Genomic DNA, 13,165 nt, shown 5'->3' with positions numbered 1-13,165 from the left:
CTAATGGTTGAGACATAGGGCAGAGTGTGGGACCTCAGGACATTTCTAAAATCAGAAATTTTGTGCCTGATCAGAGGTCACCTGAGACCCGTGTTAAAATCTCATTTCGTACTGCTGTGCACATAAACGTGGAGGGAGAGGTTGCAAGAGACGAGTCAAGTTAGCACAGTGTTCCACGAAGACCTGCGCCACCATGTAAGCCACTCCATCCACGGAGTCTCTCCCCTCCCAGGCTTAGGCCTCAACTCACCATATGGTGACCAGACGCAGGGTCATGACGCGCCCCAACGCCTGCCTTTCTTTCTCCTGCCTGGGCTGTGCCACACTGCATGCAGGATCTCAGCTCAGTGATGAGAGATGGAACCTGTGCCCCTGGCAGTGGAAGCGTGGAGTCCTAACCACTGGGAGCCAGGGAATGCCCCCCAGTGTCTTCCTTACGACAAAATATGGCCTAAATGTGGGCCTCCTCACAATAGCTTGGCTTTTGCTACATGAAGAAACTCTTTTATCAGTTAACTGAATTGTTTTCTATACCTAAAGGCTTCCTTCAACATCTTCCTTAAAAAGTATGGAATTAATTTGGCTGCGCTGGGTCTTAGTTGTGGCATGCGAGCTTAGTTATGCCATGTGGGACCAAACCAGGAAAGAAGCCAGGCCCCCTGCACTGGGAGTCTCAGCCAGGTGAGACCACCAGTAAGTCCCTTACAACATCTTTTCCTTGGGTAAAGGTAGGTTATTCTCTAAGATACCTGTCCCCTCTTATTTGACTCAGTTTAACTTCAACAAGGTGATCCTAATAACTATTGGAGTAGCTTTTCCTGAGTGAGAAGCGGGAGGTAAGACCTAACACATCCTAAAGCATCTATTAATACAACATGGACAAAAGATCCGAAAAATATTTAGGGATGCTTCTGTTAGTTAGGAAAGAGAGTCAGTACACGAGGAGCAGTTCTTTTATGCTAATATAACTGTTTTTACATTAGGACATGAATGTCAAGAACAAAACTCCCTGTGAACTCCGTCCTTGAGCTTCAGTTATCTCCCAGAGGCCTCTGTGGCGCCATTTCAGGATTCCTCCTCCTCCTCCCACCCCTTAGGACGTCAGCAGTCTGTGCCACAGACTCTTCAGTAGCTGGACAGTGTCAGTGCTAACAGTGACTTGCGGACTGGAGCACCCGTGTGCCTCTAAATTTAGACACAGTTTCCATCTCACGGGAGAATGTATCTCAGGCTCAGGAGCAAATCAGAAGAAATGGCAGCTACACCATAACCTCAAAGTTAGTTTTAAAACTCCAACAGGATGGATAAAAGCCAGCAGGACTTTGTTGGCACTGCCTGTGACCCAACTCCCTTTGCCACGCAGACACTCGGTGCCCCCTCTCCCCGGTGGAGGCAAGGCGCCTGCTCTGCTGCTGTCAGCAGTGTCTTGGCACAGGCGCTCCAGTGCCACCTAGGCCCGTGGCGTGCTCGGAAAAGAGATATAAAAAAGCAGTGCCTGCTTAAGCTTATCAAAAGGACAATGATACTCTGTATTCAATTAAAATTAATAAAAATATTTTATTGAATTTCAGGAACTTGGTACTTTTAAAATTTCAAACCTTTGCACACAAATCACCACTATCCTTTCTAGAATAGTGGAGGTTAGGACTTGAAGATTGTCACTTGTCTCCTTGTAGTCACATAGCACAGAAATCCCAAGTCCTGACACGCCCGCCCCCTTCCGACCGTGGCCTCGCCTACTCTGTTGTTCTAGGAGAGGACGATGTGAGGGGTGATGCATTTAAGGAGCTCAACTGTCTGAGTGGAGACTCTACTGACACGAGAGGAAGATCAACCCCAAATCATGCACAGACACCTTGGGATACGCCACATCACTTGGATCACATGTGAGTTTCCTTTTTGTATTTTTGTCTGGTTCGGGGCAAAGCTGCTGAAATGAAGTTTGTCGTCCCTGAAGGAGCTCAGAAGTTTGGCAAAGGTCAAAGCAGAGACCTGCTGAAATGACACCTGTAGGAGCCACCAGTGGCTACTGGGTGGGAGGGCAGTGCCCTGTGACTGCTGGCGCAGCACGGGCACCAAGTGGGGCCACGGGCACAAGCCCAGTGACTCCCAGGTGTCGAAGGGGATTCACAGCTAAATTCTAACATTTTAAAAACTGCCCAGGACACGGCAGTTTGTTAATCTATGTTTTTTCCCCCTGCCTTTTCCATGATATTCTTAAATATCTATGTGCCAATGAATGAGCCAAGACAGCAGGAAAAAGGAAAGAGAACGCCTCGCCTTTGAAAAAGACATGCTTTAGCTCCCAGAAGCAAACACTATCCTTCTCCCTTTAGATTTGAGAACACGGTACTTTTCTTACCTATAAACCCAGCAGAAATCAATCCCTCCAAACCCAAAAAGTCGACATTTTAGGCTCAGAAATAATCAACTGATAGACTGGGCTTACACAGGGAAAGTCTACCTGGCCTTTCAGGATGGTGGTGGAGCTGCGTCTCCTGGGCCACACGCGAGGCACCTGCTTAGTGCCGCCCGAGCCGCCTCCCTACCAAGGCGGTCGTGTCCACTCACCTCCCCAGAGCCCACGGCCAGGGGGCTGCAGTGGCCCGTGACCGACAGGTCTGGAGCACTCAGTGGAGTGACCCGACCCCACAACAGGACACATCACACCTGAATTATTTTTCAAATCGCAAACCTTCTGTGTAAAAAGACAAATAAAAACATACATTCCAAGGCATCTGTGAAGTGCCTGGGAGATGCGGACTGCTGCCCTGAGGCGCTCTGGCCCGTCCGTGCTTCAGTCTGCAAGTTAGACTTTGCTACTGTCACACACGTGGTCTCATTCACATGATGGTTTTGTTTTTATTGTTTTAAATGGCTGAGTTATAAATCCAGCTAGTGTGCAGTAATTTCATAATTTTAATATGCATAATCTGCAGTAACATTGCGACAGCTCCATACCGTGGATTGACACACAATACTTAGAACAGATTTATCATATTTGGTCTTTAGGTAAATAATAAATGTTTTAAAATTGCCTAAATATACCATTCTGAGCCATTTCATTCCACCAGGAAAATACAGGGGTTTTTTTTTTTTTCTCTCTTTAAAAAAAATTAAATACCAAAATAACTACATTTAAATAAATAATGTTATGATGATGACATTTAAAAATTCACAATAAGGCCAGAGCCCTCTTTCTGTTTGCATGCTGCTCAGCTCTGACCCCAGAAACCTCTGGAAAGGTGAGTGGCTTTCTTCCAGAGGAACGCAGGCTGAGGCCAAGCGGGCCTCCGACTTTTCATTCTCTCACCTTTGTTTCCTTTTCTCTCGCTTTTATTTTTTATAGGAGAGAAATCAGCTAGTATTAGATTCAGTTCTAAAAGGTTGAGGGGAATTTCCTATTACAAATCAAAAAGCAACCTAGGTGTTTCCAACGCTTACCGGACGGAGGGTGCCTGCTTCCAAGACCCTTGCGTTAACAGGCAGCTTCTGCTTCACCCCAGCAGCTGCTTCTGCCGTGAGTGGGCAACCACAACATCACGGTGCGGCCGGCTGGTTGGACGATGCCGAGAGCTGGGGACGGCACCTAAAACAGTGAACGTGTCACGGAGAACTCTGTGACCTTTGCTTGAAAAAGGTGTGTGATAAAAGATTGAATCTTTTTTCCAAATGACGAAGTAACAGTTCTGTCGTTTTAAACATACACAATACGTAGGAGACTTGTTTTACTTAGAGTGGAAAATTATGCCAGGGACAAAGTCAACACAAAGAAACAACAACAAAAAGTAGCAAGAAAGAGAAATGGGTAAGTGCAGCTCCAGGAGCCTGGCAGCGCTTTCCGTCAGGGTTACAAGTGGCCCGCGGGGTGTCCGTCTGTATGTCCGTCCTACACGTGGAAATGGAGGATTAAATTCATCAGGTAACTGCTCTAACGTGGGAAATCTGCAGATGTCAAGTAGTTCCATCTGACTTAAACAAGACAGACAAAAGTAAATCATTCCATAGGCTGAAAACAAACAACAGAAACAAACAAAACTACGCTTCTGCTTCTCCCCAAATGAAATCCACACAAAAGGTCCTGTGTGATTCCAAAATTTCCAGAGTAGAAATGGAGTGATCTGAAATGTCAAAGACCCCATTATTTTGTAAAGAAAGAAAGTACACCTCAAAATATTCTAATTCCACATGTGAACAACAAAATACTGTCTTGTCTACTGGCAGCGGGCGGTGGGGTGGCTCCGGCCCAGGCCCAGCAGGTCTGCTCGCACCGGGCGTGTCCTCCCTGGGAAGGACCGTGAGTCTCTACTGGGAGCTGAGCTGAACGCTGGGCGGGGAGACACTGCCGGAGCCCGGCTTTGCTGTTTGTGGTTCTGATGTTCAGGGGTGACTTCAGTCTTTTAACTTAAGGAGTTTTAAGGCCACCTGGGTTTGTGTTTCCAGTGCTGAGGTGAAGTCCAACCGCAGGGCCCTCTACCCACCGAGGGAACACGCTCCGAGCGTCGGTGAGAGGCAGTGTCTCCTTTTGGCACCACAGAGTTGACGTTAAAGTGAGAAATGCTCTCCCGGCCGCTAGTTCTGGACGCCCTTCTCCCGCATGGCAGCCTGCGGCGCGTCCACACTCAGGGCGATGACGAGACCCTCGCTGTCTTCCGTCTTGACCCGCTTCAGCTCCGGCTGCTCTGCTGGGTCACCGTTCTGGCGCTTGGTGGGCAGGGAGGCGGAGGCGGATGCATGTGTCGCCAGCATGTGCAGGGGACTCGCTGCTGCTGCGGAGAGACAGTGAGTCAGAGCCCATGCGTCTGGGTGGACGCTTGTCCCTGCCAGGCCCCTGGGGATCAGAAACCCCACCACATGCTAACTGTGTGAACAGTGAGTCTTTCTATGAATGCACAGCATCTGTTTAATGCTTCCAATAGTGGGCTGCCTTGCTGAAGTGGGAAGGGGGGAGAGTGGACGACGGGAGGCAGAGGCAGGACACAGCAGATGGCTTTAGTGCTGTGGCCAAGGGGCTGCTGCTGGCTTCTCCTCGATGCAGGGCCCGAGCCCAGGAGGGGACTGGGGTGTAGCAAGCTAAGCCTGCATCTGAGCCACATACCTGCTCCAAGCCTGTCACGGGAGGGATCTCCAGCGAGCCCTAGGCTGGCTTCCCCACAGCCCTCCACCCAAGCCCATCCTCTCTCTGGTCTTCATCACCGAGAGGCCCTTCCTCCTCCTGGACTCCTGCTGGCACAAGGGCCTCCACCACCACTGATCACGCCTGCCTCATGCTCTGCATAACCAAACCACAAGGGATGAACCGAAGAAGGTCATCCCACACCACAAGTGCTCTTTCTCCAAGTGGGAAGGCAGACTGGGCCTGGGCTATTTACCACAGCGGGGGTGGGGGTGAGGCAGGGTGTGTGCTGGAGGAGCGACCTGGAGAGGCAGCATCCTGTCCAGGAAGACCCCTGCCCCCCTACCCAGTCCCTTCGGGCCCCAAGGGAGGCTTAGGACCATGGCAGCAGGTGGCCAGATGGAGAATGATCTGCACACAAAGACCCTGGAACAGCGGCCTCAGCTCAGGAGTATGCCCGGGTCCCAGCAGTGACGTGTGCTGCCCCGCCTCCCTGATGCTGGTAACTTGATGTTAATGCTGTAGCAGCTCCTGATAGTTTGCTCTACATGCTGCGTAAGAGCTCTAAGCATAAGGGGTTTGTACCAAGCTTTATGACTCTAGGTATTCTAATATATTGCTTTAGCTAGCACAGGGGGACTACAGAATTTCCTCCCAAGAAATGGAACTTGAAGCTAAGTGAAGAGACAGGGTAGGGGGCAGTTTGCAAAATGAAACAGATGGGAAGCCACAGAACACACACTGAGGTCAAAGAAAGGGGAGTTCCAACACTGCCAGGACTCCAGTGCCCCCACCCTCCTTTCCAGATTCAACACCATTCCAATTAAATTCCCAGTACGCTTTTGTATAGGAAAATTCATATGATCATGTCTTCAGGGAACAAAGGGACTGGCAGCTGGACCTGGTTAACATGGGGCTTCTGGCCATCTCCACTGTCATCTCTTGAGAATGACCGCTGTGTCACTTTCAAGAACAAGGACCTGTGTGGTGCGGAGGCAGCACTGCAACGAAGCCTGGGTTCCTCCAGCAGGACACACACTTCTCTGCCGCAGTCCGTGGTGGAGACACAGAGCCCTGGCGAGTTTGGGAGACGTCCCACAGAATTCTGGCTTGAATAAAAATGCCATTTCAGGAGGCTATAGCAATGGTTCGGAGCAGAATGAAGTTAATGGTAGGCCAGGACAAATGGTCAAAGCCTAAAAAATTATGTGACTGGAAGAACAGGCTGGTGCGGCAGGGCAGGGCAGCAAGGCCTGCTCTATGGGAGGCATGGCTGTAGGTGGGGCCCGGGGCCCAGATTCTCAAGCAGGCAGAGTGTGGTTCCTAGGCCATGCTGAGCAGGGTCTTCCACTAACTGATCTGCAAACCCTTAGGAAAGGTAACAGGAAAAGAAAGGACCTGGGCAGTAAGGGAGCCTGAGAGTGGGCAGAGAAGTCTCAGAAGGAAGACGGCAAAGGGGCACTTAGGCCCAGCGAGCAGGTGGGATGCCACCTAAATACGCAGTGTTGCCCCAGGACTCCACATCCAACCCAAATGAGTCGCTGGAGAAACAGCACAACCATAACCACACTGGTGAACCGCAGGTGTGGGCCTGGGACTGAGGCCTGGGCCGAGAGCCCGCCTCACAGCCAGACTCATCCCACCTCTCTGCCCCTCCGTGAGCACCAAGCATCAAAACGTGCCCTCCCTGTGCCCATGGCGGCAATAACCAGAGCTCAAGGCAACTGCCTGGAAAGACAGGCTTCCTTTTCTAAGGGTGGGAGGGCGGCTGTGATGATGCACTACACTGAGCCTCTCCCCTGTGAGGCCACACGGGCGCCCACCCGGCAGGAGGGGCACTGTGTTTCTGTTGGGGTGCCTGGCCCTCAGTCACGTGGTGCCTCAGCAGGAGGGGGACTCAACTCCAGGGTCACCTTTCAAGCGGACGCCAGGCACCGTCCTGAGCCCCCACGCTCCCCACCCATCCATTAGCATAGTCCGCATACAGGCAGAGGCCAGCAGCTACAACCTGGATGGTGGCGCAGCCTCCAGGCCGGTCCTCTGCAGCCTTGTTGTGGCTGTGAACACCCACCCCCAAAACACCTCTCTTTGTCACTGGCCCCCAGCGTGCCTGCTTCCCGCAGCAGGCCTGGCCCTGTGGGTCTCCCTGCCTGTCCACTGTCCTGCTTGGTTCCCTGGCTGTGTCCTGGGATGCCCTCCCCACTCAAGCAGAGGCTCCACTCCTGTCTGAGTGTAACTCATAGACACGTTTCCTGCTACAGCCCAGCACCGCTGCTCCTGAGAGGTGCCTGACATAGCTGTGAGTCGATCAGAGTCCCGAGCTGAGCCAGACCAGACAGGACATCAGGCTGGCGGCTGCCGAGCCACTGTCTCAGGGGGAACACAGGGTGGGGCTTGTCAGCTGATCGACACATACCCTGTCTTATGTGTTTTTTGATTAAAGACAACTTAACTTATACTGTTTATCCATTAACACGGAACTCATGCCTGTATTTTCCCCATGAGGCACATCACAACCTTTGTGCCTAGAACACCCCAGGCCTTCTCAGAACCAGGCCGGGAGCCCGCTTTAAATAGCAAAACCTCTACCAGGAAGCACAACACATGGGACACACAGCCCTCAGCAGCAGTGGGGGCTTCCTGATGGTCCAGTAGTCAACCTGCCCGGCAATGCAGAGGACACCAGTTCGATCCCTGCTTCGGGAAGAGCTCACGTGCCGTGGGGCAGCTAAGCCTGTGCACCACCATTACTGAAGCCCACTCCCTGGAGCCCGTGCTCTGCAACAAGTCACCACAGCAAAGAGAAGCCAGCACACCATAACCAGAGAGCGGTCACCATTCGTAGTAACTAGAGAGAAGCCCAGGCAGCAACAAAGACCCAACGCAGCCAAAGATAAAATAATTTTAAAAAAGAAAGAAAAGTGGGAAAGACACATGTTCAAAGCAGGAGCTGAAACAAGGAGATGGGCGCTACCACATCCTGCTCTACTGGGAGCCAGCATGCCGAACTCAAATACCTTGCTGCTCTGCACAAGCCCGCAAAGGGCTGTAAAAGCGCAGTGCCAACTTGGGAGTTATAAGTAAACTTCAGTGATCTGCAAGAAATCGGCAAACATTGCATCCAAGTACGGAGACTCAAGTGCGTGTGTGGGACCACCTCCCAGGGGTCCTGCCAAGCAGCAGCTTCACACGGGGCGGGTGCTGCAGGGAGAGGCAGAATATTGCCCTGGAGGTGATGCTGCCTCAGTGCTAACCTGGCTGCGCCCCCAAGTCCTGGCCCAAGTCTAGGCAGCTCCTGCCCGTGCACCAGCAGAAGGCCATGCTGGCCCAGTGGGCGTCCTGCCTGCTGCAACCACAGCCTACACGTGGTTCCCGGAGGAGGAGGCCGGGGGGAGTTCAAAGAGCACACCACTGGGCAGACAGCCCAGGTTTCCACAAAATGCTTTTGCTTCCTCAGCACCAGGACCTGGAACCAGCGAAGCACAGGCTGGAGGCCGGCCAGGGCCAGTTTTTGTGAGACGGGAACAGTACCTGTGAGCATAGCAGAGGCTCTTTAGGATGACGAGTGAAATGCTGGTCACAGGGGAACACTGTCAGCAGGGTAAAGACTCCTTTCTTCCCAAGACCACCACCCCACAAGCTGGAGGTCAAGGGCAGCAGACTCTCCACAAAGTTGGACTGAATATCTGTGACCAGAATTGTGGTCCAGTGCAGAAGAGGCTGAGAAGTGACCACAGCATGTTGGGTTTTTTGGAGCAGCATGACTGGCCCCAGAAAGTGCCAAGAAGAGGTTCCAATACACAATGGCCTGAGCCTGACTTCCAAATTCATTCTACGAGGCCAGCACTACCAGATACCAAAGCCAGCCAAAGACCGTATGGAAAACTCAAACCAATATCCCTGATGAATACGGATATAAATATCCTCAAACTAAATACTAGCAAACTGAATCCAATAGCATATTAAAAGGATCACACCCCATCACCAAGTGAGATTTATCCCAGAAATGAAAGGGTGGTTCAACATATAAAATCAACTAACAGAATACACTGTTTTGATAGACTAAAGGACAATATAATAACATGTATGGTAACCCACAGTTAGACAGCGTCAATGCTGAGAGACTGGATGCTTCTCTCAAAATCAAGGATGCTCATTTGCCAACACTAATCCACACTGTACGGGAAGTCCTACGGGCAGCTGGGCAGGAAAGGGAGATAAAAGGCATCCAGATGAGAAAGGAAGTAAAACTACCTCTACTGGCAGGTGATGTAATCTTTATATATAGAAATTCTAACAAATCCACATAAAGAAAACCCTGTGCAGGGTACAAGATCAACATGCAAAAAAATCAGTTGTATTTCTATACAGTAGCAATTAACAATCTCAAAAGAAAATTATGAAAACAATTCCATTTAGAAAAACATTAAAAAGAAATAGGAAGAATTTTAACCAAGACTTCAACACTGTAGGACTTCTATAGTGAAAATTATAAAGCACTGTTGAAGAAATTAAAGAAGACCTAAATAATTATGGACAGATATTTCATGCTCAAGGATGAGGGAACTTAATACTGTTAAGATGGCAATAGTACCCAAAGCAATCTACAGATTTAATGCAATCCTATCAAAATTCCAATATTTCCCCCCAGAATTGGAAAAGCCGATCTTAAAATTCATAATTCCTGACCCCAAAACTTCCTACCAAGCTACAGCAGTCAAAACTGTGATTATGGCATAAGGGCAGACACACAAATCAATGAAAGAGAACCAGCAGAAATAAACTCATACATCGGAGGTCAACTGATTTTCAGCAGCGGAGCCAAGACCATTTAACGGGGAAACAACAGTCTCTACAACAAGTGGTCCTGGGAAAACTGGATCTCCACATGCAAAATATAAAAACAGGCGCGTGCATGAGATACAAGAATTAACTCAAAATAGATCAAAGATCTGAATGTAAGAGCTAAACTATAAAACTCTTAGTAGAAGAAAACACAGGGGAAGGTGTAAGTCTTCATGACCTAAGGTCTGGCAATGAATTCTTCTCACCAAAAGCACAAGTAACGAAAGGGAAAAGAAACTGACTTAATCAAACTTAAAAACTTGTGTGCATTAAAGATACTACCAAGAAAGTGAAAAGACAAACTCACTGAATGGAAGGAAATATTTGCAAATCATATACAAGTATCCTCCCTACACCCTTCTGTAAAAGTTTCCTTTATGCCACTTTGCTTTTATGCAATAACAACATCACTAACCATTTTCGCTAATGGAAAGAAATCTAAAGAGGATTTTCACTTCTATGGAGAAAGGGGAAAAGCAAAAATAATGTTTACCACTTGTTTTGCAGCAAGCAACGTTTACACTTGTTTTTACCACTTTGTTTCTGCCGTTAGAGGCAGCAGCACCCCAAGCAGTGAGTGGCACTGCCAAACTCCTCCCCAGGAACCACACTCCATCTCAGCATCAAGACAGCAGAGCTTTGAACTGTGTCTGTGAGCATTTCTGCTCTATCTTGACTCATTCTGTACATCCGTTAGCTAGACATGTTCTCAGGTTTCATGGGAACTCTCTACTTTTGGATGATAGCAGGGGATACCTGTATCTGATCAGGACCTAGTATCTAGAATATATAAAGAGTTCCTATAACTCAACAACAAAGACAAACAAGCCACTTTAGAAAAAAATAGTGTAAGGATTTAGACATTTCTTCAAAGATGCTATAACCAACGAGCACATGAAAAGATGCTCAACATCATCAGTCACGAAGGAAATGCAAATCAAAACCACAATTAAGATGACCATGATCAAAAATAAAAGGAGAAAACATCAAGTGAGAATGAAAAATAGAACCCTTATACATCATTGAGGATGGAATGTTAAATTGCTGTGCCTGTTGTGGAAATCAGTTTGATGGCTACTCAATAAAGTAAACACAGATTTACCATATAACTCAGCAATTTCACTCCTAGGTATACACCCAAAAGAAATGAAAACAAGGATTCAAACCAATACTTTACACAAATGCCATAGCATTATTCCAAATAGCCAGAAGGTGGAAACAACCCAAATGCCCACCAACTGATGAATGAGTAAACAAAATGGAAACATTCAGCTGGGAATGATGGACCGACGGCACACTGCAACATGCATGGACCTCAAAACATTAGAGAGGCCAGTTAACACAAGCCACAGTTCTTATGATTCCATTTATAGGAAATATCCAGCACAGGTAAATCCAGAGACAAAGTAGATTAGTGGTTACTAGGGACGAAGGCAAGTGGGGAGTGAGGAGTAACTGCTTAACAGGTATGAGGTTTCCTTTGGGGTGATGAAAACGCTTTTCAACTAGTTAGAGGTGATGTCTTCAAAATATTGTCAATGTACTTAATGCCACTGAACTGCATACTTTAAAATGGTAAATTTTGCATGTATATTTTACCACAATTTTTAAAAAGTACATATGATTTGAATCCTAAGAAGAAAAGAATTTATTTTTAAAACTATAATAATGGTATTGTGCTTATGTATTAAAAGAGAGTTCTTATCTTTTAGAGATGCATGCTCAAACAGGGAATGACATACCTGGGTGGGAGCAGACAGGGCAGGTGGGGAATATGAACAAGGTTGGCTATGACCTGATTTCCAGAATGTCTGTCATTTCCCACAATAAAAAGTTGAAATATCAAACCTTCTGATTTTCAAAATTCATTAGTAACAGGCACTACTTCCCTTTCTCAAGAGTGATTTCCAAGAGTAAAAGAGGCCACAGCTGGGTCACACAGCATCCACCCAACACCAGTTTTCAGGAAACCCACCATCTCCACTTGCCCACACAATCTTCCTAAAGCTGATCTGCCACCTCCTCCCTCTTCCCCTTTCTTAACAGCCGCTCTCTCTAAAGCCACTCAACTGTGCTGGTTCTGGGAATGAAAATGTCAAGATGGAGCCTGAAACAAAGGAAGAGTGGAAACACTGGCACTGTGAACCCGAATTACTACTGACTAGGTAGCAAACTCTTCTGGACCAAGTGATTTCTAAGTAAAAGACTGAGACTAAACTGACGGAGAACCAATAAAATTTCCCACTAACAGATAATTTAAAATAGTTTTTGCTGAAAGATGACTAAAGCTGGAAGGAGTTTCAGCATTTCTTCTATCCTTCCTTCTTCTAAGTAGGAACAAGGTCTGTGAGGGCTGACCCAGCACTTTGCTTCCTGTTGCCAGCAGCGATCATCAGTATAATAATTGTTTGGTTTTCTTTAAAGCCCAGATGTACTGAGAAATGCATCTTTACTAAAAATGAATGAATGAATAAATGGATTTATTTGACCATGCCGTGCGGCTTACAGAATCTTAGTTCCCCAACCAGGGACTGGACCTGCTCCCTCAGCAGTGAAAGCTCAGAGTCCCGGCCACTAAACTGCAAGGGAATTCCAAAATACAATTTTTAAAGAATTAAAATTTTGGTTTTGGAAGGACTGATGCTGAAGCTGAAACTCCAATACTTTGGCAACCTGATGCGAAGAACTGACTCATTTGAAAAGACCCTGATGCTGGGAAGGATTGGAGGCGGGGGGAGAAGGGGACCATAGAGGATGAGATGGTTGGATGGCATCACCGAGTCAATGGACGTGAGTCTGAGTGAACTCTGGGAGTTGGTGATGGACAGGGAGGTGTGGCATGCTGCAGTCCATGGGGTCGCAAAGAGTTGGACACAACTGAGCAACTGAACTGAACTGAATTTTGGTTTTGATCAATTCCTCAGTTACAACAATTGATAAGTGAATCCTTATAGTCACAGATAATTAAATCTTTAATGTTTCTACATTTTGCTGTTGCAGAGAAAAGACATACTCAGTAAATGACATTCAATCATAAAGAATATGGCATTAGCACAAAATCTGTGGGGGGCATGGGACTTAGCCATGAGGATGCGTGAGCCTGCCTATCTGTGTGCCGATATATGGGTGAAGTGAAAAGTGAAAGCCGCTCAGTCGTGTCCACCTCTTTGTGACCTCATGGACTATACAGCCCACAGAATTCTC

General features: G+C 47.8%; 1 protein-coding gene across 1 annotated transcript in view; it reads right to left on the bottom strand.

The window, feature by feature from the left end:
- Positions 1-1,537: 1,537 nt before the first annotated feature.
- FOXK2 (forkhead box K2) overlaps positions 1,538-13,165 on the bottom strand; it is a 53,174-nt gene continuing 41,546 nt past the window's right edge. Inside the window, exon 9 of the mRNA XM_006053383.4 lies at positions 1,538-4,769. Coding sequence (XP_006053445.2) covers positions 4,573-4,769 — 197 coding nt within the window. The 3' untranslated portion in view covers positions 1,538-4,572. The remainder of the gene's footprint in view (positions 4,770-13,165) is intronic.

The sequence above is a fragment of the Bubalus bubalis genome, chromosome 3, assembly GCF_019923935.1.
Source record: "Bubalus bubalis isolate 160015118507 breed Murrah chromosome 3, NDDB_SH_1, whole genome shotgun sequence".
Taxonomy (NCBI): domain Eukaryota; kingdom Metazoa; phylum Chordata; class Mammalia; order Artiodactyla; family Bovidae; genus Bubalus; species Bubalus bubalis.
This window is presented reverse-complemented; position numbering and strand designations above follow the sequence as displayed.